The following is a 26,345-nucleotide window of genomic DNA, read 5'->3' on the forward strand; positions in this document are numbered from 1 at the left end:
AAAGAAGGTTTGTCAGCTGAGAAGTGTGTTCAGGAAAGAGTAGATAAACAGGCATTCCCTGGTGCTAAAGAGGGTTCCTCAAATAAATTAAATTCATTGTGAATAATTAAGAAAATATTAACTCTCAGAAATGAAATTTAGTGCTAAAAGGAGATAGCTGCCTCAGGTTAGTCTTTCAAAGGTTGGATCTGTTCAATCTTGAAATAAGGCTTGGGGCATGAGTTGTGGTCATAAAATCATGAATGGAATAGATAAAGTAAACAGGAATTTGTTATCTGTCTTTACTAAGCTTCAAAATGTGAGGATTAGACACACCCTGTGGAATTTGAATGAGTACAACTTTATATATTAATATTACGGCACAGAACCTACTGTCTTGGGAAATAGTGGGGGACGCTGAATGTCAAGGAGGGGGATGAGCTGACTTTGAGGCTTGCCATCGGAGGACCACACAGGCCTTCCCCTGCCAAGTGCATCATGCTGCCTCCTTGAAGACGAACACTGAGTGTTGTTTGAACTAGGAGCCCCACCGCGCCTGGCAAGTGCCCTTCTCTCATGTCTGTCTGCTTTGGATTTCTGCAGGCCAAGTGCAACAGTGACCTTCACCAGTTTTTTGAGTTTCTGTACAACCACGGTATCGGAACCCAAGCAGCTCCTCTGTACGTAGCCTGGGCCGGGCATCTGGAAGCCCAGGGGGAGCGGCAGCACGCCAATGCCGTTTTTCGGAGAGGAATTCAGAACCAGGCCGAACCTAGAGAGCTGCTGCAACAACAGTACAGGTAGTTTGACAGTGAGACTCCACACAGTGATTCCTACCTTGAAACGTAGTGGTTTGCTCTTTAAAGATTTTTATTGTTATATTTGTACAGGGAAATGCTTCTCATTGGGGAAAATGTGGAATTAGTGTAAAGAAAAACTGTCCAGAAATATTACCATTAATATTTTTGAGCACTTCCTTCCAGTGTCTTTTCTGTGCCTGCATGTGTGCCTTAGTCTCTGTATTACAGTAGTAAACTGCACTGTGTGTCTGTTGTATATGCTGAGCTTTGTGCTGCTCTTAAGAAATTATGGACTTTTATACCACTTAGAAAGTGGTTGTGAAATCTGTCCCAGAGCAGTGGCATAATTTCATTGTTCTAGAATGGAACATTGTTTCCAACATTTTTTTTTTTTTTTTTCACAAAGATCAGCACACGCTTCGTGCTAAGTTACTTCAGTCTTGTCCGACTCTTTGTGACCCCATGGACTGTAGCCCACCGGGCTTCTCTGTCCAAGGGATTTTCCAGGCAAGAATACTGGAGTGGGTTGCCATTTTCTTCTTCAAGGGATCTTCTCAACCCGGGATCGAACCCAAGTCTGCTGCACTGCAGGTGGATTCTTTACTGCTGAGCCACCAGCAAAAGCCTACAATGTGTGCATGTTGTAACATGTGCATATTGATACCCACAGAGCAGGGTACATTTGTTATGTGAATTTATAAAATACTGACATCCATGAGGCAAAAGGAGGAATTTTTCTAATTAAGTGCATTAGGTGTGAAAATAAGCCCAGGTTTTTTTTTTCTTAATTTTGAAGCAAATCTAAAATTCAACTTTGCAATCTGTTTTAACCTCAGTCTTTATTAGATCACAGTAAGCTGTCTATCCTGTTTAGTTTTCACTCTAATATAAATGCATATTAAACTGTGAATTGTAATCTATATTGATGCCTTTACTGTTGTCTTTTAGGATGTTTCAGACACGCCTCACTGAAACCCATTTGCCTACTCAAGGTAAAATAACACTTTCTAAAATATCCAAAGTATCAGTAACTTAGTCTCTGATTTGCACTGCCTTTTTCCCCTTAAAATCACATCCATCCAGTATTTATTGATTATATTATCTTAGGTAACGGGGAAGACCCTCTGATAATAATAATGCCTGCTTCATAGCCCTGCATAGCAGGGACTCTGTCTTAGCACTTTAAAAGAAAAACTCACCAAAAAAAAAAAACCAAAAAAGCTTGGCAATTTCATTATAGTTTTAGGATTTTCAAAAAGTAAAAATTACCCCAAATTGAGTGACAATACTTATTCTGGAGTACATCTGTTCTGAATTAAATTAAATGTATTTAATGCAACTTTTAAAGAAATGGAGTTTCTTCTTTTTTTTTTAAGAAATAAAGATTACATTTCAGCAATAAGCACTACTTATCCTATTTAAAATAGCTAGAGTTTACATTTCTTTCAGGGACTTCCTTGGGCATTTTGAATTGATTAGAAAATAGTTTCTACAACATTACTTTTATTTATAAGGTGTTTTAATTATGTTTTTGAGATAGTGTGAGTGAGTTCATTTTTCAGTGCTACTTATTGAAAGATCAGGGGAATGTATTTGTATTGTATTCATTTAATATGGTTTCACCCTTATTTCTTTTTCTTTCATGCATTTCGTGTCATAGTAAGAACCTCAGAACCTCTGCATGATGCTCAGATTTTAAATCAAATGGTAACATCAAGCTCAAATCCAGGAAGTAACCCAGCCTGCATTTCTAAGAATCAGGTAATGACAGTTGTAGTTGCGTGGAAACCGGGAAGGGTGCTGAACGGCCAGCCCACCTGCCATTCGTGTCCCTCGGGCACCTCGTTCCTTTGACCTTGTCTCCCAGGACTGAGCTCCACGTCAGCCACCTGTGCTGTGGCGCCTTTCTGGGCCTGTCATCACCCACTGCCCACTTCCAGTATTAAATGGAAAATCACTCACTGTCTGACCGTAACTTCCTGTACTTGTCTGACCTGGTGACACCCCTGCATGACCTCCTGCCTTCGCCTGCCCCCCCAGCAGCCTTTGTCCTTCTTTGCTCTGCGGGTCTCCCTTCCCTGGCCCAGGAGTCTCTAGCTTAGGTCACACCCATCTGCAGACACCTGAGTCTACTTCACATGCTCTGATTCTGGAACTGCCTCCTCAACCAGAGCTCTTCTATTTCCTGGCAGTTATGCTTCCAGTTTCCCCGTTCACACTTTATGTTTTCCACATTGCCTGTGCTTCCTTTTCTATTCACTGATGCCAAATGATAATTTTTAACTTCTTTTTACTCTCCTCAAACTTGGGGCCTGACTATATCTAACCTCTTTGTCAGGAACTGGCACACTTACTTTCAATGAGACAGCAGAAGCGCTCAGATGACAGCTCCATGTCCTCCACCAACCAGTAAATAACTGGACCCTTGCTTGCCACGGCAGGGGCCAAGTGACTCATCTGCATGTACACGTTCTCTCCGTTCTCCCAGCATCTTTCCTCCTCAGGGTACCGGTGCTCTTTGAGTTTGCTATGGACCTGCTTTAAGCTAAATCCTATGGAAATGCCTCTGTTCCAGGTGCACATGTATTACGTTTCATTAATGTAACACATTCTTAGAAGGAGACTGTGAATTCCAACCTTGACAGATACTCACGCTGCCCCAGTTTACATCCTACTCATGCGTGCCATCTTGTTTGTTTCCTGTTGCCCCAGCTGTAGGCGTCTAGGCAGCAGAAGTGGATCTTGTTCACAGTCAGTGCTCAGGATCTGACATGACACAGATGAGATGTCCAGTAAATACTTGTCTAGTGACTGAATGCTAGCACTTTGGACTCCTGAGCAGAGAACAGTACCAGAAGAAAATGTTAAGAATTTTTTTCTAATGTAGCTATTTGGAATATTAATCTCATTACACTTATGCCCTGTGGCTCAGCCCCTAGACTGTGGGTCTTTCTTATTGGAAGAAGACCCACAGGTCCAAACACTTCTTATTGGACTTTAGTTGTAAAACCTGTCATAAAAGTGATCATGCAAACCAAGGCTTCAGCGATTAATCGTAACTTGAAAGAGCACACATAAATCTACTTGATGACTCAGAGACCCCTCAAGTGTTTTCCATATTGCTTTCTGCAGTCGTCTGGATGACGGATTCTTCTCAGATAAGTGATTATTTGTGTTTCTTTCTGTCTTAGGGTCCACAACTTTCTGGAGCAACACCTGCAGCTGGTGATAAAGGGTCGGACACGCAAGTACAATCGGTGCCTTCATCTGACTGATTTTCCTCCCAGAGCCATTGCAGTACACTGTCATAACCGATGTGTTTTTCCCCATTTTAGGGAACAAAGGGTGATCACGATTTCCAAATCAGAATATTCTGCACACCCGTCTGTGGCAGACAAAGCTGATGTTCAGCAGGTTGTCATGTATTGCAAGGAGAAGCTTATTCGCGGAGAATCGGAGTTTTCCTTTGAAGAGCTGAGAGCCCAGAAATACAATCTACGGAGAAAGCATGAACAATGGGGTACTTGCAGTCTTAAATTTGAGATAGCCTAGGTCACTTAACATGATTCTCATCTCTGAGTAATTACATTTGTAGTAGATAATTCATTGTACTGAAAGAATCTCAAAAAAAAAAATCTCTAGCTCATTCCATCAGAAGCCTAAAACTTTTGTTAAACACTAGTGTAGCATCTACGTTTGTCCAAAGCTTAAACTGATGTCTTGACAGCAGAGCTTAGAGCTGAAACAGCACTAAAGGAGATGTCCATGCCAACGCAGAGATACTTTTAAGCTTTCACATAACATCTGTATGGATTTGAGCTTCTGTATCTAGCAATTCTAAACCCCTGGGTCAGTTATTTATACTGTAAAGGATTAATTAAGAACTAGAGTTGAGAAGAGATTTTTCAAAGTCTGCAGCTGTTATAAATAAGACGTTCAGGAGTCCTCTGATCAAAGTGCTGTGCTATTCACGGCTGTGCTGTACAGTGGGCCCTGACTCTGCAGGGAAGACTGGATGTTAGCAGCAGCGTTGGCTCTTCAGTTTACAGCACGTGTTTGCTGTAACAACATGGACCTCAGAGGAAAATGAACCTCTGTTCTCAAGACTTCGACACCATCTGACTATTTGTGCTGTGCCCCCTGTGTTGGCCAATTTTTGTTTATTCGTTATTTCTCGTTTGGTTAACAACCGAGAGGACAGTCAGTGACACTCGGGGAGGACCCTTTCATGCCTTGCACAGATGCTAAATCTGAGCTGGACAGTTTGATTGGTATGTGATGTGGTTATGTTAACCAGTTGCTGGTAATGGGACCGACAGCAGTGTCCTTGACATCCTGACCTTTCAGTGCACTTTACTCTTATTTCTTTGGAAGCACCGAGAAACTTCTATCTTTTAAAAACACTTCCATTTTCAAATGATTTGCACAGTCGTGGTTGTTAAAAGTGCTTGGTATCATACCATGCTATTACCAAATATTTTTGTTGCTTATCATGTACATTTTTATAACTTAGCACCCTGAACTTAAAAGTAACTGTGCTGAGGTTAGGTAAAAATTATAATTGAAAAGTAGTGTTTCAGTTCTAAAAACCTAATACTCTTGGAAAAAGACTAGTAAAAAATAGTTGCCATCTTAAAGATAACCTTTTGCTGATTTTGCACGATTCTTCTGTTGACCTGAGTTTAAATCTCACCTGCAAACTATACTTTGTCTTTCCTAAAGTAAATGAAGAGAGGCATTATATGAAAAGGAAAGAAGCAAATGCTTTGGAAGAACAACTATTAAAACAGAAAATGGATGAGCTTCATAAGAAGTTGCACCAAGTGGTGGAGATGTCGCAGGAGAACCTGCCCTCTTCCCAGGGGACATCTGAGGTATGTGGGCTCCCCATCGCTTCCCACACCCACTGCAGTGATTTCTGTTGCTGTTTGTCCCTTCCATGCTCTATTTTTAGAGTTAATTCTGATGTCAGTTTAGTTACTAGCTTTCCGAATTATTCCCCCCTCCCCCCACCGAGAACTGGGGGGAAAGACCATCCGACACACTTCCAGCAAGGATGGAAGTCACGTTTAAAGAGCCAGGAGTCAGAGTGACAGTGGGCTTCTCAGTACCAGCCCAGAGGACAGTCACAATGCAAGATGAGAAACGAGGTTACAGAACAGGGTGTGTAGTGTGTGTGTGTGTGTGTGTGTACATTAGTGTATATAGTCCTTTATCTGGTTTTCTTTTTTTTAGGGGAGGTACAATAACTGTTCGGAGAAGGCAATGGCACCCCACTCCAGTACTCTTGCCTGGAAAATCCCATGGACGGAGGAGCCTGGAAGGCTGCAGTCCATGGGGTCGATAAGAGTCAGACATGACTGAGTGACTTCACTTTCACTTTCATGCATTGGAGAAGGAAATGGCAAGCCACTCCAGTGTTCTTGCCTGGAGAATCCCAGGGACGGGAGCCTGGTGGGCTGCCATCTATGGGGTCGCACAGAGTCGGACACAACTGAAGCGACTTAGCAGCAGCAGTAGCACAATGACTGTTACAGAATGAAAATTCAAATATAATGATTAATTTGTATTGAGAAGCCAGCAACACCTGCAGGAATGGGTCTCAGAGCTTGCTTTTCCTATAGACCTACTGTGGCCACATTCCTGTTTTCAGCTCTACCTTCACTTCCATTCTGAGACACGTTCAAGTTTCTGCGCTTCTCCGGAGATCACCTCCCTGACTGCTGTTTGAGGTGTTAGGATTCCTTTACTGTCATTTTAGTGAGGTTTTGGGAGGATGTGGATGATAAAACACATATTTAAGCCACTGTCTTTAACCAGAAACCTCTCTTAATGAACTTATTTCTGTATATGAGCAGTCTGAGGATGTATTTTCCAAACAGATCTCCAGTTGTCCCTGAGTCATTTATTCACCAGCTCAGCTTTTCCCAATTATGCTCAGTCACTTCAGTCGTGTCCAACTCCTTGCAACCCTATGGACTGTAGCCCGCCAGACTCCTCTATCCATGGGATTTCCCAGGCAAGAATACTGGAATGGGTGGCCTTTCCCTTCTCCGAATGGAGATCTTCCCCACCCAGGCATCACACGTGCATCTCCTGAATTGCAGGTAGATTGTTTACCGCTGAGCCACCGGGGAAGCCCTTAAAATGTCTTTATCGTAGACTGAGTTTTTAATGTATAAGAGACCATTTCTGAAATGAGCACCTCTGCTTTGGTCAGTAGGCTTCGTCTTGCTCGTTCCATGTTGTGTTTTCTGTAACTTTGTTGCGTGTTTTGATATCTGTGGGAAGGTCTGATGATTGTTTTTTAACATGTTTCTTCAGAAGTAAATATTATGATTATTTTTGCTCTTTACTAATTCAGTAGATAAGAAAATGGTATAGGTCATTTAAATTATCTCTTTTTTGATGACTACTGAGAAGAAACTTTATATTTTGTCCATTTGTTTGTGAAATAACTGTTCTTGCCCTAGCTATTCAGTGTTTCCTGAACAATTTGTGAGAATACTTTTACATGCTGAGGAATTAATTCTTTGTCTTTTAACTTGGTAATATAAGAGTGTACATGTGCAGTCTAAGTACATATGAATAGAAAAGCAGAGATTTTAATTAAGTTAAAGGCCTGTGTCCATGTCCTTCCCATGATGAGCCATGCTTTTGTGGCAGTTAGTACATTAATATTCATGTTTCCTATTCATTGAGAAAATGGTCACCAAGGGTATTTTAATGGGAAGAACACCATTATGAGCATTTGGTGACATTGATTTGTTAGTATTTTCCCTAAGTAAAGAAAAATGTACCAGTTCTTAAATACTGATGCACGGTCGCGGCTGCTATTTAGTGGTTAGAAATACAAAGCACCAGTTGAATCTGTGGTTAAGTAAGCTAGCGAAGCATCCAGCATGGGGTGTGGCCTTGTTGTTGTTGACTGTTCATTTCAAAATACCTAGGGAGCTAAGAGGCTGCCTCAGGAGGCAGGCGTCCACTGAAGACAGATGCCTGTCTTTGGAAATCCGTAAGACCTAACTGGTAGCCTCGTGGCTTTTTGTCTGTTTGCTTACCGTGAAAGGTCAGCCCAGCATGTTTGGAGCCGCATACAGACTCCCAGCAGGAACTAAGAGCTCCGGGTCTTCCAGCCATCTCTCAGCAGACCTCGAAGAATGTGGACGAGAAACCCAGAGAGGCATCTTCTGTTCCTCGTATGGCGAATGCTGCCACCACTGCTTTGGTGTCCCCAGCCGCCAACCAGGGTGTAGCTTGCCCGGCTCCTTTGGCAGGCCAGCACGTGACAGATGCCGTGTTTTCAGGGGGCAGCAGAGATGCCAGGTGAGCCAGAGGGGGCCCTAGAGACGGTGGCGGTGGCAATGGTGCGCGGTGGCTTCTTTGTGTGACCTGCAGTAGTGAGAGCAGCGTGCAATTGATGGGCGAGGCTTGTTCCTCAAAATAATTTTTAGATGGGCATGTAGTGGAAAAACCAAATTGCCAAAACATTAGCCCCAAATCATTCAACCTCACTTACTCTGTTTAAGAATATTTGTTCTACTTCATACTTCTCTCTTGAATTAAAAATTCTGATGCCCTGAAACTTAACAATCTTTCTGTAACTGAGGAATATGCAGCTGTTAAACTGAAATTGCCTCTGCTTACCAACTCTGACGGAACATAATGTAGGGGTTATTACAGTCCAGATAGTTCCTTGACTGTTGGATTCTTACTTGATACTTGATAGTGTGTTCTCATATTCCTTCTGTCGTCCCCTGGGACAGTTTGGGATTAATACCCATTATGCAGTATACCAAAATCTGTCTCATACACTGCTGGGGAGGTTTCTCCCCCCAGTTCTGGGCAGTTTTCCTAGATGGCAGAGATGATAATTATTGTCGTATCACTTGTTCTGCTTATATTATCTTCAATCACTTTGGTGCTCTGTCTCTTTTTTGAAACATATAAAAAATTTTCTTGCTCTTCCAGGAAAAATGAAAGTGAGGCTCCCATCTTTCCCTTGGGCTAAAACCCTTAGCACAGATTATGGTTCTTAAGGACTGGTTCTCCTTGGTGTCTGAGGTTAACCTTACCAATGATTTCCCTTGGAAATAAGATTTTAAATGATCCTGCTTTTGCAGTCACCTTAGGATACTAATTCAGACCTGTGTCCTATATTGAACCATGTATGTAAAACGTAAACTGCTGGGACCTCCCTGGCAGTCCAGTGGTTAGGACTGCCCTTCCAGTGCGGAGGGTGTGGGTTCTATCCCTGATTTTGGAACTAAGATCCCGCAAGCCATGTGGTGTGGCCAAAAAAAATTTTTTAAGAAGAGAACTGCTGTGTGCGGGGTGTGACTTCATTAGCTCTTCATAGTTAATTCTCATGACCATAAGATAGTCACAACAGCAGTGACGGACCCTGTAGACATGCGCATCCAGCCATCCCTTACAAAAGGATGAGGCTCTTTAACCTAATGAGCATTCAGATCTCAGAAGCACTGCGGATTGACCCTGACCCTGGCCCGGGCAAGGGACCGAGTGGACCCCCTCACACTCTCAGTGGCCTGGACAGCTGACTGTGGCAGAGAAAAGGCACCTTCCTCTGGTACTGCATATAAAACTCAGGTTTTTATAAAACTCACAAATCCAAAAATGGGGATTTGTGAAATTAAGGGTGCCTTGCGCTTTTTACTTCCCATCCTCACAGGGTTCATGAAGGGAAGCAGTGTTAAAGAGACAGATGAAGTCCACTGTCCCCACTGGACTTAGACCAGACTGTGATGTAAGTGCCTCCGTAGCATTGTTTCCATTCTAGATAACTGTGAAGTCTAGAGCATAAGGCACTACGGCTCCACAGCAAAGGCACCAGCGCTTTCCCGCATCGTAACTCAGAAGAGCCACGCTGGGCACCCAGACCCAGAGCTGCCGGTCAGCTCCTTTGCCTGTGTAACAAATGGCATCGTTTGAGTCAGGGAGACCCTTAACCTCCCTTCCACGTGTGCAAATGATTATCAGGTGTTCACGTCTATGATCACTACGTAAAGCAAACATGAATACCTGGCCTTTATCTGTAATAATTACTGTCCTCAAAAGGACATGAAATAAAAAATAAAGTCGCTTACACTGTAGACCTAGGCAGTCCCATCTGTGGCCATGCCACGTGCCATGCAGGATCTTCTCCAGCCAGGGATGAAACCTGTGCCCCCTGCATTGGGAGTGTGGATTCTTAATCTCTGGGCTACCAGAGAAGTCCCCCATCTGTATTTTAAAAACAGGCTGGTAATCGCCAACATTTTTTTATTGTTCTTGAGAGTTAGTGTGTCTCAAGAGTTTTCTCTTCCAGGTGTGTGAACAAAAGTACTCACGAATTCAGGCCACAGAGTGGAGCAGAGTTAAAAGAAGGTAATGTTTAATTGTAATACACTTGTGTCTGATCTCTGCCCAGACTCATCCAAGTTACTCAGGGGTCTGTTAGCTGGCCACAGTTTATGGGGACTCTAGGCCCTAACGAACTTGGTTGTCAGCTCTCTCTTGCAGGGGTTAGATAAGCCCTGGGCCATTTCCAATAAAGGGGGAAATCTACTTGTTAGTCACAGATTATTAGTTAGAATCCTTTGGAAACTTGATTTGTGAAAACTTTCCTCTTAAATTTCCCAGCAGAGTACTCTAAAACAAGAGTTGTCTTTAATATGTTGTGAGGAAGCAACGGTGGTTAGTTGGAAGTGATGTATAATATTTCTGTTTTGTACTACTTCGTTAGAGGTACTTACATAAAAGTAAGTTTTATAAATAAAATAGGACATGGATTGGGCATTCACTTCCCACTCCCATGTACCATGACATTCTTTCCAATGACAGTTCAGTGGAAGCAGAGCTACTTGAAAAAGCAGGTGACACCTACATTGAACCAGGACCAAACTGAGCACGAGCGGATGCCAAGTACTGTTCTGAGTGATTGCGGGTGCAGTCACAAACAGAAAGGGCAGAGATCCCCACCCGCTCGGAGGGGCAAAGGAAGTGTGGCTGTTAGGGAGGGGACTGAAACTTCAGAGGGACCCAGGAAAGATGCTCACAACGACAGTGCGGTTTGGGTAAAGACAGAGCCAGCTTGCAAAACCCGTTTCAGGCAGAGGTACCAGCAGGGCAGAGTCCTCGATGTCCCTCATGTGTTCTGAGCACAGCAGAGCAGCCAGTGGCCTCCGGGGGTGGGGGTGGTGAGGAAGATGAGGTCGGAGCTAGGAGGGCTCAGGCTGTGCAGGGCCGTACCTGGCCTCCAGCTGAGTGAGATGGAAAACCGGTCCTAAGATTTACAGCATAGCTACTGTTTCTTGGGATAGAGTGGAACAGGGGGTGCTATTGATGACTAGGCTCATTTGATATGGTTTTAGACCAAGCCGCTTAATTAACTCTTTTGAGCTTTTATTTCCTTTTCTGTTAACAGATAATTCTTATTTTACCTACCTTGTGGGACTATTATAAAGATCAAATAAGAGACGTGATAGTACTAGAGTAATGGAAATTCCTAGAGAGAATTGGCTTCCCAGGTGGCTCAGTGGTAAAGAATCCACCTGCCAGTGCAGGAGACTCGGGTTCAAGCCCTGGGTTGGGAAGATCCCCTGGAGAGAGAAATGGCAACCCACTCCAGTACTCTTGGCTGGGAAATCCCACGGACAGAGGAGCCTGGCGGGCTACAGTCCATGGGGTCAGTGGACACGATCTAGTGACTAGACAACAAGTGAGAATTGGCACCAATAATAAAATGTATAGTAAGTTTCTTAAATTGTGTGTCTTCCGAATTATTCTGATTTCTCCACTGACATGGCATTTTGTCCCCATTTCTTTAAAAGGGTGTGAAACACAGAAGGTTGTTAACACGAGTTCCTTTCACACAACTCCAAACACATCTCTGGGACTGGTTCAGGCAACACCATCCAAAGCGCAGCCATCACCCACTGTGCACACGAAGGAGGCTCTCGGTACATAAAGCCTGTTGTTTGAATATGTGACGTCTGACAGTGACTTAGTGAAAGCTCTTTTGCAATCATGTTTACAGTTATTCTTCTGTTCTTTTAAGGTTTCATCATGAATATGTTTCAGGCTCCTACACTTCCTGATATTTCTGATGACAAAGAGGAATGGCCATCTCTAAGTCAAAATGAGTTCGAAGCCCAGTTTCAAAGTAATAATAACAAATTATTTAATAGCTACTAGATGGATAACATAGCAGGTAGTTGCCCACGGAAAAAGCAAGGATTATGCAAGAAGTAGGCCTGCCCTTGGTTAGCTTGTCAGGTACGGGCATGTTGCGAAGTAAAAAATATAAGCGTTTTGCCACGTACTCAGTGTGTGTCATAGACTTGGTTTGTTTCTTTAAAAATAGTAAGTGCTAAAGAAAGGCAAAATAGGCCTTGGTAGGAGTGGCCAGGAAGGACTGAGTGGTTGAGGGGAACTTGAGCCTTGCCGGGCAGAGGGGTGTTCAGGGTGGAGTGTTGGGGACCAGGACTCGCCCCACCCCCCACCTCCTGTTTGTCTCAAGTCAGAGGACTTTTGCTGGAAGCCAGAGAGAGAGCACAGTGAAGACAGAGTTAAGAGCTTAATTGTAGAAAAAGACGTGGAGAGTTGTGTTCAGTGTCAGTGACCACAGCTGTGTGTTAGGAACATGGTGATCGCTGCGTTAGATGTGGCAGGGGCTTGAGGCCTGGAAGCCCGGGTGCTAGCGCCTGTAACAGCAGTCAGTCCCTTCCTGTCAGCGCAGAGGGACTACCGCATGGCCTGGAGTTCCAAAGCTGACATCAGTTATTTATTCCATTTTCTTATTTGTAATTAAAGTTTCGACTAAAGGGTAGTGTTTTTGTCCTACAAAACAATTAACTACAGTTTTTGTACTCTTGCAGAAAATGCACCATCTTCTGGGGCTTGGGGAGTCAATAAGATCATCTCTTCTTTGTCATCTGCTTTTCCTGTATTTGAAGATGGAAACAAAGAAAATTATGGGTAAAGACATGTGTGGTTAAGATAACTCTGAGTGAAAACCATGTTGCCATAGTGACGGGTGGTGTAGGGTCCAGGTGGGGCTGTTGAGAGAAGACCACCTGCCAGTCAGACGGGCTGTGTTCAGCCCCAGCTCTGCCAGGGATGAGCCTTGTGACCACAGGACCAGGAGGCTGTGGCTGAAGTTCTTTCCACATTTACAGTGTTACAAGAAAGCAGTCCTCCCATGACAAAAGCATGTATTATGAAAGGAAACAGTATGGTTATAAAGCATAAGAGAGCCGAGGTATCCTACAGATTTGAAATTGTGTCAGTTGTAAATGAATTCATCAACACAGGTATCCATACATGTTCTGTATGTATTTGCAGGATTGATGAAGTAGAAAGGGAAGTGGCTTACATTGGCTCACACTGCAGAGAACATTTGTTTTAAGGCTGAGCTGCATTACGATAGAGTAGGGTAGCACCAGGAAGTTTCACTGTTAATAATTTAAATCATGAAAGAGAGGTGTGAACTAAAGTGTCCTGGTGTGGAAGAGACGTGTATTCCGTAGCTGGACCACGCACTGGGGAGAGAAGCAGCATCTGGCGTCCACGCCACCCTGTTGGTCACAGCCCTCACTCTTTTGTCCTTAAAACTTAAACCTCAGTGCCATAGAAAGTTCCGTATTTTCCACCCTCACATAAATTAACTATAGATCTTCTTGTATATACCTACTCAGGTTAGTTCAACTTGCACTCAGATTTGCTATAAAGGTAAGAAATATGTATATAAATATTAACTAATTAAATAGGATAAGTGGAGAATGTTTTTAACACTGTGACTTAAGTGGTAGGATTTATTTCCTTAGGGTATTTTACTGTTTATAATTCTGTCAATTTTTCCTTAGATTACCACAGCTGAAAAATAAACCTGCAGGAGCCAGGACCTTTGGAGAACGTTCCGTGAGCAGGTTTCCTGCAAAACCAAATGTGAGTCTGTGTTTCATCCATGAAATGGTGGTGCAACCCTTTTCGCTTTCTTTTACCAAACAATTGTGCCACTCAAAGGAGATGGTGTATTTAAAAAGCAGTTCTGGAAAAACAGAATATTATGTGAAGATCATATTTTTAAAATATTATCCTATAATTATTTGCAGTCTGCACAACACATACTGACAGATGTGAAATTGAAAAATGAGTTTGATGTGATCCTTGCCCTCTGAGAGTCTTCCCTGGAGACAAGAGGAGCCACTGGGGGCATATATATTTTTCCCAGACCTAAGAATCTTGATAAAGGCTAAATGGGAACTCCGTAATATCTTTGTTATTCCTCTGTAAATCCAGATTTTTCAAATTTTTTTAAAAAATTGGTAAATAAACTATGGCTCTTGCATGTGATGCAATTCCACTGGCGTGTGTTAAAGATGAAGTGTCCCAGTTCCAGGGAGAAGAACCAGACCCATGATGTCCTTGGCTGCGTGTTAGCCGGGGGTTACATCCATTCCTTTGAAAAAATCAAAATTCCTGTTTTTTTTTAATCTAAAGTATCGATGTGTTAAATTTCATCTGCAAAACAGGGAGCCTGCTGCCTGTTTTCCAGTTCATCTTTCGTTGTAGGAAGTGCCTCACACTGACGAGTTTCTGGATGATTCAACCGTGTGGGGTGTCCGCTGCAACAAAAGCCTGGCGCCCAGCCCCAAGAGCCCAGGAGACTTTAGGTCCGCCGCGCAGCTGGCGTCTACACCCTTCCACAGGCTTCCCGCGGACTGCGTGCACCCACCAGAAGATAAAGGTGTGCACTGTACTCTCCTGGTGTCTTATCTCCCGCCAACTGCAGCTCTACTACTACGATAGTCGTCTTCTTGAAAATTCTAATTGGGACACTGGAGAATCATAAAGAGGAAACTTAAAATCCATTCATTGTAGTATTACATAAATATAATGTCCTCATAAAGTCTGTGCCTTTTCAAATTCAATAGCTTCGGTTGTAAGTAGAACAGAAGAAAAGACTACAGAAGGGCAAATGTCCAACCCATCTGCACAGGACAGAGGTTTATTTCATGTTTTACAGTAAATAAAATAGCCAGGACAGACAGATTAAATTACTTAAATGCTAAAATAGTGAACATTTTCTAATTTGATAAGAATAACTAATAGCAAGTTTTAATCCTTGATATGTATCTACAAATTTTATTACTTTAGAGATGTAGCAAATACTATACTCAGAAAATCATATTTAAAACTTTTTTTAGTGGTGTGATAAAACTCACAGATAGTCCTATTTTCCCCAAACATAACACTCTCATATCAAAGATCTTTATAGACTTGAAATGAAGCTTAATAAATGATATAGTTATTGAATACAGATAATTATTACCTTTTAAATACCAAACCTGCAAAATCATACAGGCATACCTCATTTTTGGCACAGTGGTAAAGAACCCACCTGCCAATGCAGGAGACTCAGGAAGATGCAGGTTCAACCTCTGGGTGGGGAAGACCCCCTGGAGAAGGACCTGGCAACCCACCCCAGTATTCTTGCCTGGAGAATCCCATGGACAGAGGGCCCTGGCGGGCTACAGGCCACGGGGTCACAGAGTCAGAGACGACTGAGCGACTAAGCACTGTACCTCGCTGTATGGCACTTCACTTGGTTGCTTGTGCAGAAACTGGGTTTTTTACAAATTGAAGATTGGCGGCAACCACCTGTCAAGCAAGCTTACTGGCGAGACTTTTCCAGCAGTGTTTACTCACTTCATGTCTGACATTTGGTCATTCTTGCAGTATTCCCACCTTTTTCATTACTGTTACATTTGTTATGGTGACCTGTGATGGGTAACCTTTGGTGTTACTATAACTGTCTTTGGGTGCCACAGACCTCGCCCATTGGAGATAGTAAACTTAATGGATATTGTGTGTATTCTCGCTGCTCCAGCTGGTTGTTCCCTTTCTCACTCTCCTCGGGCCTCTCTCTTCCTGAAAAAGGAGAATATTGAAATTAGGCCAATTACTAACCTACAGTGGCCTCTTAAGTGTTAAAGCGGAGAGAAGAATGTCATGTCTGTCGCTTCAAATCAAAAGCCAGAAATGATTAAACACAGTGAGGAAGGCACGTCAAAGTCCAGTTAGGCTGAAAGCCAGGCTTCTTAGCCAGTTAGCCAAGTTATGGATGCAAAGACATCATTCATGAAAGGAAGTCAATTGACGTGGCAAATTTCATGGTTGTCTTATTTTAAGAAATGGCTGTAGCCAACCCAGCCTTCAGCGACCACCACTTTGGTCATTCAGCAGCCACCAACATCGAGGCAAACCCTCTACGAGCCAAAAGATTACGACTCACTGAAGGCTTAAGTGATGGTTTGCATTTTTTAGCAATTAAGCCTTTTTTAATTAAGATGCACACATTGTTTTTCTATGCTGTTGCACACTTAAGACTTCAGTACAGTGTAAACGTAACTTGTGCATGCACTGGGAAACCAAAAAATTTGTGTAATTGCTTTATTGCAGTGGAATGGATCCAAACCCACAGTGTCTCAGAGGCACACTTGTGCTGTAAGATCTGGGACCACTAGCCAAATAATCACTGCTGGCACTTTCTCTGTGTTTAAGCAGCAGTTGTTCACTGAAGCAGATGCCAAAGAATTCCATTCCCCTGGATGAAAGGATGGAAACTTATTTTAACATGAAGTCTGAGCATATAGGCCTAAACATTTTTAACTAAGCAATAAAAATCTCTTACTGTACTAACCAAATATATTTCCTACTTGAATTTTAAAGGAGGATTTAGTTGAAACTTGGACAATTTCCAAGTGCTATCACAGACTTGCTACTTTAATTTTTTTTAAATTTAAAACATTTCAGTTTGGAGAACTTAATCTGTTTTAAGTCAAGCGTCTTTCATAAAGTCAGTATTGGCCTTTCTTAGCGTATTTGCCACTTTGGTCATATGAAGAGAGGCTAATGTTCTAGGACTGAAGAGTATTACTAGCACCTGCTCAGTGAGGCAACAGCTAGTAAAGTTTCATCCTGTGTTAACACCTGGCTGTATACTGTGTTAGCATCACTTGGTAGAAGTAGTCTCCGTATTTCTACCCTATCTCGTTTACTTCACTGTAGATTTTTTTTTTAATAATTTTATTTATTTGTTTGCTTGTTTTTGGCTGTGCAGGTCTTCACTGCCATGAGGGCTTCTCTCTGGTCTCGGCGAGCGGGGGCTACTCTCTGGCTGCCGTGTGCGGGCTTCTCGTGGCAGTGGCTTCTCTTGCTGCAGAGCACAGGCTCTGGGTGCGCGAGCCTCAGTAGTTGTGGCTCCTGGGCTCTGGGTGCGCGAGCCTCAGTAGTTGTGGCTCCTGGGCTCTGGGTGCGCGAGCCTCAGTAGTTGTGGTTCACAGGTTTACTTTGCCCCTCGGCATATGGAATCTTCCCAGAGCGGGGATCAAATCCATGTCTCCTGCACTGGCACGTAGATTCTTTACCACTGAGCCACCAGAGAAGTCCTATCTGGACTGTTTTCTCTTAAAGGATTGTACGGATTAGATGTATAAGGTTGAAAAGCTCACATACAATAACAGAAGTTTTTCAAGTGACTTTCCCCTCATTTTAAAAAATATACTGCTTTTTACCATGGAACACTATTTTGAAACTGTAATGAAAATCAGTGCAAAAAAGGAATCCCGGACTTCATAACCATTTAAAATCATACGTGTGTGTATAGTGTCCATCTCTACTTTCTTGTGTGTTTCAGAAAATATGGTAGCAAACCAGCACACCCGTGTGGCTTTGGATTCTTGTGAAAGAAACAAGGTGGAACCCTTGAAAGAGAGAAAGTGCAGGTATTGTGGGGGGGTGTGTGGTTCTGTCTCTCTGCATTTTCATTGTAGCGTTGCTTTTTAAGCTGTAAAGGAATACCTCATTCCTGTCTTTAAGGGCTGCCAGAGTTTTTATTAACTGAGAGCTTTAAGTCACCAGGTACTCTGCAGATGTAAGGACAGTGATTAGGGACTTCCCTAAGCACTTCCAGTGCTTAAGACCTCACCTTCCAGTGCAGAGGATGAAGGTTCGATCCCTGGTCGGGGAACTAAGATCCCACATGCCTTGCAGCCAAAAAAAAAACAGAACATAAAACAACAGAAGCAATAATGTAACAAATTCAATAAATACTTTGAAAGGATAAAAAAAAATTAAATACAATGATTAACCGGAACACTTGGTTTTAATACATCAGGGAGTGAGAGAAGCGGCTGGGGTAGCAGAGAATCCCTGACTTCCGCTGACTGGGGGAGTAGAACTGCATGGTGAAATCATGGGAGGAGAGAAGAAGGGCATGTCTTCCCATACCAAGACAGTCTGATTATGATAAAAACAGACAGGTCCAAATCAAGGGACAGACTACGAAATAGCTGGACTGACAAGGTCTTAGGGAACCAGCAAAGACCAAGAAACAGGAGAAGAGAGTAAGAAAGGTGACAACTAAATGCACCGCGGTGTCCACAAGTGGATCCCGGAGCAAACACTGTATCTTGTGGAAAACCTGGCAAAATCCAAACGAGGTCTGGAAGTTTGTCAGTGGTAGCATGACAGAGGTTGGCTTACTGCTCTTGACGAGAGCGCCACCTTAACGTGAGATGGTAACATTAGAGGAAATTGACGAGGAGCTTGTGGGAATTCTCTACCATCTTTGCAACAGATGATTAAATCTAAAATTACTCCAGAATTAGTATTTGCATGTAGGTGAATTCACAAATATGGAATCCGCGAGTAATGAGGGTCAACTGTGTCCATGTGTGCGTGTCCCTGGTGTGTGTGTGTGTGTGTGTGTGTATGTATGTGTGTGTAAATGTACTGCTGTTAGGTTATCGAATTACGGCTGACATTTTCTGTTTGTTTCAGTGTCATAAAAGAAGCCATTTTTGTAATAAAGTTAAATATTTAACCTCGTTTACAGTACTGATGCTTAGAGGACAACTCAGGGAAATAAACCTCCCAGCATATCCTGCTAAAGAATATCCAGTGTCTCACCTCACCTATTTATCTAATATATTACCATGTTTTTTATTTCTGGTCATACTGTATGAACCATGTAATTCGCATGTATTTGTACGAAGAAAGTGCCTTAATCAACTATTTGTGAAACAGATTTGAAATGTCCTTCATAGAATGAAAAGGAAACTGTTCTGTGGGACTTTGATGCGATCAAACCCAGTCAGCTTGTAATCACGTGTTTTGCTTCCTCTATCCCTTTATCATATCTAGTCCAGTTGAAGAGACAAGCCCAGACCCAGTGTGCCCCGCAGATGGCCCTTCGGCATCCTTGCTCCATCTGGGCCAACCTGCTGTAGCCGTGCTGATGAGCGAGGCAGAGCAGGGTCTCAAGGCCTGTAAAGTCACAGACCCCGACTTTGCCACTGCAGAGGATCCGGCAGAAGCCAGTGCTGAGCTCCAGGCTGAACTGATGCCGGCTGGCCCGCTTGGGAATGTCGACGCTCCAAGTATGAACAGATGCTCAATCTTAATTGTTCCCTGAATAAGGACACTAGCCGGGTAAAAGCTGTTTCATGAAAGAAACTCAAAAGAGTAGGAACTTGAACGCCGTTGAGTAGAACACAAACTTGCAGGTTATCTCACTGTGCATACAACAGTAGCCTCCTTGAAGGAATACTTTTGTTTTAATTTTAAAATATCAAAATAACTACTGTTGGAAGAAGCAAGTGGAATTGGGGGGCCCACTATGTGCCAGGCATTTAATCTGACACTGTTGTCTCCATTTTACAGAAAAGTAAACAGGCTCAGGATCAAAGGACCCCCGTCCTTACTCCAAGGCTACACACAGAAGTAGTCTTGAATAGTGGTTAAGAGCACAGACTCTGAAGATAGACTAGATTTTTTTTTTAAACATAACTACTTTATTTATTTGGCTGCGCTGGATCTTAGTTATGGCACGTGGGATCTTCAGTCTTTAGTTGCAGCATGAGGGATCTAGTTCCCTCACCAGGGATCAAACTTGGGCCCCCTGCATTGGGAGCATGGAGTCTTAACGATTGGACCACCAGGGAAGTCCCCAGACTAGCTGGATTCTAATCCTAGCCAGCCCCCTCAGGCTGTCCCTTGATCTTGGCCAAGATGGTTTCACTTCTCCGTGGCCCTCTTTTCCGTAAAGTGGAGGGGGTGGTAGTACCTCCTTTAGAGTCTTATGTAAGGGCCATGTGAGGTACTAAACATGAAGGGCTCAGAACAGTGCCCTGCATCTGCTTAGCACTGGTGAATGTCAGTCATGTTGGCTTAGACTGATAACTGCACTAGTAGAATTTTGTAGAGCATTCTAAATTGGGCAGAAACCTTTTTCTTCCCTTTAGAAATGGTTTCTCTTTGTGGATCCAAAGTGTGTCTCATACAGATCAACTGCACATGGTACAGTCCGTGGGGTCACAAAAGGTCGGACATGACTTAGCGACTGAACGACAAGCAAGACTCTTAAGTATTCAAAGGCAGCATGTTTTCTAGATAGAAGTGGAAAAGCGGTTTAAAGAGTACATAGCTGAGCACATGCGTAATGAATCTCCAAGTCTGCCTTTAAGATGTGTACCCCCAGTTCTATTAAAGGCAGAATCATGAACAGATGCTCCTCATTTTGATTTCCTTTGTCACAACTGAACACACAAACTTGTTGATCTGAAAATGACAGACGATGAACTGCAGAACTACCAGTTTTGACTTTTGAAATGATAATTTATTATTTGAATCAATGCTCTTTAGAGATAAGACTTAAAAGGTTAAGGTCTCCACTTGCTTTGTCTTATGATTTATTTGGTAAGTCTTGCCTACTGAATTCATTTCCTTTTTTTGTTCCCATTCCTTCAAGACTTCACTGTTGAGAACCCTTGGGATGAGGAGTTGATTCTCAAACTTTTATCCGGGCTTTCTAAACCAGTGAGTTCCTATCCAAATACTTATGAATGGCCATGTAAGCTTCCAGCCATCAAGCCCAAGACTGAATTCCAATTAGGTAAGCACCATATGGGTAATAAAACTTTAACCTCTCTTTTCGCTACGGGAAGTTGGTGCTGACTGGTGTGTGTGTGTGTTTCTCCTCCTGTCACTGCCCCGCCCCGCCCACCAATAACCGGTTTCATCTGTAGTTTCACCTGTAGCGTTAAGATGAGAACATCTTGTTAAGGCGTAACTACAGGATTTGATTGCTGCTGTGACTGTGACTGTAAAGGGTAATTGGGCAGTTATCTGTCAAAATTAAAAACACACACGTTTAGACCCAGACACCCACTTTTAAGAATTCCTGCAGATAACAATTGCATACCTTCAAAGTGATGTGTGTAAAGCAGCAGATTGGAAGCAACACAGACAGCTATAGGGACTGCTTAAATAAGTGATGGAACGCGCGTGTGTGCTCAGTCGGGTCTGACTCTTTGCGACCGACCCCATGGACTGCAGCCCACCTGGCTCCTCTGTCCATGGGATTTCCCAGGCAAGCATACTGGAGTAGGTTGCCATTTCCTTCTCCAGGGGATCTCCCCAACCCAGGAATCAAACCTGTGTTTCCTGCATTGGCAGGCAGATTCTTTACCACTGAGCCACCAGGGAAGCTATATTATCCTTTTAATGTCCACAGGATCTATAGTGATGCCCCGTCTTTCATTTCTACAATTGGTGATATGTGTACTTCTTATTTTTCCTTAGGCTGGCAGAGGCTTATCCGTTTTATTGATATTTTCAAAGAACCAACTTCTTTTTTCACAGAATCAACTTTTGTTTTCACTAATTTTCTATATTGATTTTTACTTTTAAATTTCATTGATTTCTACTCTATTTCTTATTATTTCTTTTCTCTGCCTACTTGGGATTTAACGTGCTCTTCTTCTAGATGTCTAAGGCAGAAACTAAGATTATTGATTTTAGATCTTTTCTAACATATACATTCGGAGAAGGCAATGGCACCCCACTCCAGTACTCTTGCCTGGAGAATCCCATGGACGGAGGAGCCTGGTGGGCTGCAGTCCATGGGGTCACTGGAGTCGGACACGACTGAGCGACTTCACTTTCACTTTTCACAATTTCATGCATTGGAGAAGGAAATGGCAACCCACTCCAGTGTTCTTGCCTGGAGAATCCCAGGGAAGGGGAAGCCTGGTGGGCTACCGTCTATGGAGTCGCACAGAGTTGGACACAACTGAAGGGATTTAGCAACATATACATTCAGTGCAATAAATTTCTAAGCATGCATTTCATGCATCTCACAATTTCACTGTGTGTATCAGAATGTGTTATTTTAGCTGCAAGTGTTTGAGGGCTCTCCAGCTCTCCTTCTGTTATTGATTACTAGTTTAATTCCATGAGTGTATGATTTCTTTTTTTTAATTGTATTTTATGACCCAGAACGTGATCTTTATTGGTGACTATTCCATGTAAGCTTGAAAAGAATGTACATTTTGCTGTTGTTAGATTATTTCGTAAATGTCTATTAGATCCAGTTGATTGGTGGTGCTGTTCGTGTCAGCCATGCCCTTTCTGATTTTCTGCCTGTTGGCTTTGTCAGTTGCTGACAGAGGGATGTAGAAATCGCCAACTATGATAGTGAAGTAATCTGTTCTCCTTGGAAGTCTGTCAGTGTTTTTCGTCACTATTTTGATGCTCTGTTCTTTGACTCATACACTGATGCCTTCCAAACTCCTTATATGCCAGCTAGAAACCAGAAAGCGACTTTTTTATATTTGATTTTAAACATGTGATTTTTTTTTTTTAATAATCTATTACAACTTGACCTCTGTGGTCTTTCTCCCAAAACGAATAACTCCAGTGTCACTAAAAAATATCAAAACAAATCCAGATGAGAGGCATTCTACAGCTCATCAGACAAGTGCTCCATGGAGCTGCCACAGCTGTCAGAAACAGAAAGTCAGGAACTGTCACAGCCTAGTAGAGGCTGAGGAGACTTGAATATGCCCTAGAACATTAGGGGAGGACTAGTGAAATCTGAAAAAAGTGTGGAGCTAGGTAACAGTCACCTACCAGTCTTGGTTCTTATTTGTTACCAGTGTACCTTGGTTATGTAAAAGTTAACAAAAGGGAAACTGGATGCAGAACAAACAGAAACTCTACTATCTTTGCAACGTTTCTATCAATAAAAAACTGTTCTAATACAGAAGGTTTACTGCAATAAAATTTTTAAATTACCTGTTAGAAATACCCGTACAATTATGCCCTGTCCCTTTTATTCTGATGTTAAAACGCTTGCATTTTTCATAGGCACATTAGACCTTTGTTTAGCACTTTGCAGATGATGTTTACGTCTTCTTTGATATCACAACAGTCTTGCCAACTAGGCAGCACAGGTATCTCCCCTTTAGACACGAGAGCACGGGTGACGAGGATGGCTGCCCGAGGCCGCCTGCTCGGGGACGGGCCTGGGCCCCGGCCATGCTGCCCTGGCTCCCCCGTCACTCCATGGAAGACTGGCCAAACACTTCCTAAGGGAGCTGTACCCACGTTTATTTATTAAAGCAACTCAAGCCCAAGAAGAATTGACAAATACTTTATTCTGATAGTCTTTAGTGTTTTGAGCTGCTTCTTTGTTTTTGACTTCTCTCTCTCCTCAGGTTCTTTGCTCGTCTACGTTGATCACTTTATTGGACAAGGGGCTTTCGCCCAAGTCTATGAAGTTACCCATGGAGATGTGAACAACAGCAAAAATAAGGAGAAATTTGCTTTGAAGGTAAATGATCTGAACAATATAGAAATGAATTTTAGAACTTGAGATTGCCATTCTCTTTTTAAGACAGTGGTGGTTTCACGGACTTCCCTGATGGTTCAGACGCTAAAATTCCCCACTCCCAACACAGTTCCAATTCCAGTTCAGTCACTCAGTCGTGTCCAACTTTTTGCAACCCCATGGAGTACAGCACGCTAGGCCTCTCTGTCCATCACCAACTCCTGAAGCTTACTCAAACTCATGTCCATCGAGTCAGTGATGCCATCCCAACCATCTCATCCTCTCTCGTCCCCTTCTCCTCCCGGCTTCAATCTTTCCCAGCATCAGTTCTTTTCCAGTGAGTCAGCTCTTCACATCAAGTGGCCAAATTATTGGAGCTTCAGCTTCAGCATCAGTCCTTTCAATGAATATTGCAGAACTGATTTCCTTTAGGATCGATTGGTTTGATCTCCTTGCAGTGCAAGGGACTCTCAAGAGTCTTCTCCAACACCACAGTACGAAAGCATCAATTCTTTGGTCTTCAGCATTCTTTATGGTCAAACACATCCATATATGACTACTGGAAAAACCATAGCTTTGACTAGACGGACCTTTGTCAGTAAAGTAATGTCTCTGCTTATTAATACACTGTCTACGTTGGTCATAGTTATTCATAGTTATTTTTCCAAGGAGCAAGTGTCTTTTAAATTCATGGCTGCAGTCACCATCTGCAGTGATTTTGGAGCCCAAGAAAATAAAGTCTGTCACTGTTAACATTGTTTCCCCATCTATTTGCTATGAAGTGATGGGACCAGATGCCAAGATCTTAGTTTTCTGAATGTTGAGCTTTAAGCCAACTTTTTCATTCTCCACTTTCACTTTCATCAAGAGGCTCTTTAGTTCGTTCGTCTTCACTTTCTGCCGTAAGAGTGGTGTCATCAGTATATCTGAGGTTATGGATATTTCTCCCAGCAGTCTTGATTCCAGCTTGTGTTTCATCCAATCTGGCATTTCACATGATGTACTCTGCATGTAAGTTAAATAAGCAGGGTCACAATATACAGCCTTGACATACTCCTTTCCCAATTTGGAACCAGTCTGTTGTTCCATATCCAGTTCTAATTGTTGCTTCTTGACCTGCATACAGATTTCTCAGGAGGCAGGTCAGGTGGTCTGGTATTCCCATCTCTTTCAGAATTTTCCAGTTTGTTGTGATCCACACAGTCAAAGGCTTTGGTGTAGTCAATAAAGCAGAAGTAGATGTTTTTCTGGAACTCTCTTGCTTTTTCAGTGATCCAGCAGATGTTGGCAATTTGATCTCTGGTTCCTCTGCCTTTTCTAAACCCAGCTTGAATATCTGGAAATTCTTGGTTCATGTCGTGTTGAAGCCTGGCTTGGAGAATTTTGAGCATTACTTTGCTAGCGTGTGAGATGAGTGCAATTGTGCGGTAGTTTGAACATTTTTGGCACTGCCTTTCTTTGGATTGGAATGAAAAGTGACCTTTTCCAGTCCTGTGGCCACTGCTGAGTTTTCCAAATATCCTGGCGTATTGAGTGCAGCACCTTTACAGCATCATCTTTTAGCATTTGAAATAGCTCAACTGGAATTCCATCACCTCACTAGCTTTGTTCGTCGTGATACTTCTTAAGGCTCACTTGACATTGCACTCCAGGATGTCTGTTTCTAGGTGAGTGATCACACCATCGTGGTCATCTGGGTTGTGGAGATCTTTTCTGTATAGTTCTTCTGTGTATTCTTGCCACCTCTTCTTAATATCTAATGCTTCTCTTAGGTCCATACCATTTCTGTCCTTTATTGTGCACATCTTTGCATGAAATGTTCCCTTGGTATCTCTAATTTTCTTGAAGCAATCTCTAGTCTTACCCATTCTGTTGTTTTCCTGTTTCTTTGCATTGATCCCTGAGGAGGGCTTTCTTATCTCTCCTTGCTATTGTTTAAAACTCTGCATTCAAATGGATGAATCTTTACTTTTTTGAAATCAAATTGCAATCAGGGTACCTGCATTCAAGCCCTGGTCAGGGAACTGGACCCCACATGCCACAACTAAGACTCTGCATGCTGAATCTAAGACCCAGCATAGCCAAATAAATATTAAAAGAAATTGTCTTTTAAAAAAAGATAGTAATGGTTTCATTTAGATATGTTGTCCGCACTTAGGAAACAAAACTATCCCACAGGGATTCAGAACTGCCTTGCCGCTAAAATTATCTTGGAGCAATCCCCATACTGCAGCAGCAATTCATAGCTTGTCATACCTTTCTACTCCATCCCCCCCCCCCTTTTTTTTGGATGAAGTTGCTTTCTTGCAGTCATTTTACAGAACATGATGAGCTGGATGTGAATGTTACATTACCTGTTTTGCAGGTCCAGAAGCCTCCCAACCTCTGGGAATTCTACATTGGGACCCAGCTGATGGAAAGACTAAAGCCAAGTATGCAACACATGTTTATCAAATTTTATTCAGCCCACCTGTTCCAGAATGGCAGCGTGTTAGTAGGAGACCTCTACAGTTATGGCACATTATTAGTAAGTGTGATGCTTTGATGACACAAGCATGAAGTACCTTTTTTGCTTTGCACATCCCTTTTTGCACTTGAAGCTTTTATTGGAGTGGTGGGTGGGGCAAAGCTCTTGGTTTGAAATTTCATTAATCATGGGCAGCCAACTCAGGACATTCCACTGTCCATTGTTTCTAGAATGCCATTAATCTCTATAAAAATACCCCTGAAAAAGTGATGCCTCAGGCACTAGTCCTCGCTTTTGCTATCAGAATGCTCTGCATGATCCAGCAAGTCCATGACTGTGAAATCATCCACGGAGACATCAAGCCAGACAATTTCATACTCGGAAACAGGCAAGTGTTGCACTTTGAACGGGTACTTCTCTG

At 42.7% G+C, this 26,345-nt stretch overlaps 1 protein-coding gene across 2 annotated transcripts in view; it reads left to right on the forward strand.

Annotated features, from left to right (window-relative positions):
- Positions 1 to 26,345, forward strand: part of BUB1 (BUB1 mitotic checkpoint serine/threonine kinase) — a 33,151-nt gene that overhangs the window by 4,288 nt on the left and 2,518 nt on the right. The window contains exons 4-22 of one of the 2 annotated variants that reach the window (XM_027554530.1): positions 583 to 779; positions 1,728 to 1,771; positions 2,440 to 2,540; positions 3,971 to 4,023; positions 4,115 to 4,299; positions 5,502 to 5,653; positions 7,849 to 8,105; positions 10,108 to 10,166; positions 11,612 to 11,740; positions 11,839 to 11,943; positions 12,659 to 12,758; positions 13,646 to 13,727; positions 14,355 to 14,529; positions 17,482 to 17,569; positions 18,990 to 19,225; positions 20,596 to 20,739; positions 23,345 to 23,460; positions 25,823 to 25,984; positions 26,155 to 26,312. In XM_027554530.1, the coding sequence (XP_027410331.1) occupies positions 583 to 779; positions 1,728 to 1,771; positions 2,440 to 2,540; positions 3,971 to 4,023; positions 4,115 to 4,299; positions 5,502 to 5,653; positions 7,849 to 8,105; positions 10,108 to 10,166; positions 11,612 to 11,740; positions 11,839 to 11,943; positions 12,659 to 12,758; positions 13,646 to 13,727; positions 14,355 to 14,529; positions 17,482 to 17,569; positions 18,990 to 19,225; positions 20,596 to 20,739; positions 23,345 to 23,460; positions 25,823 to 25,984; positions 26,155 to 26,312 (2,543 nt within the window). The remainder of the gene's footprint in view (positions 1 to 582; positions 780 to 1,727; positions 1,772 to 2,439; positions 2,541 to 3,970; positions 4,024 to 4,114; positions 4,300 to 5,501; positions 5,654 to 7,848; positions 8,106 to 10,107; positions 10,167 to 11,611; positions 11,741 to 11,838; positions 11,944 to 12,658; positions 12,759 to 13,645; positions 13,728 to 14,354; positions 14,530 to 17,481; positions 17,570 to 18,989; positions 19,226 to 20,595; positions 20,740 to 23,344; positions 23,461 to 25,822; positions 25,985 to 26,154; positions 26,313 to 26,345) is intronic. The other variant, XM_027554531.1, reaches the window with a different exon arrangement.

This window comes from Bos indicus x Bos taurus, chromosome 11 (genome assembly GCF_003369695.1).
Source record: "Bos indicus x Bos taurus breed Angus x Brahman F1 hybrid chromosome 11, Bos_hybrid_MaternalHap_v2.0, whole genome shotgun sequence".
NCBI lineage: Eukaryota > Metazoa > Chordata > Mammalia > Artiodactyla > Bovidae > Bos > Bos indicus x Bos taurus.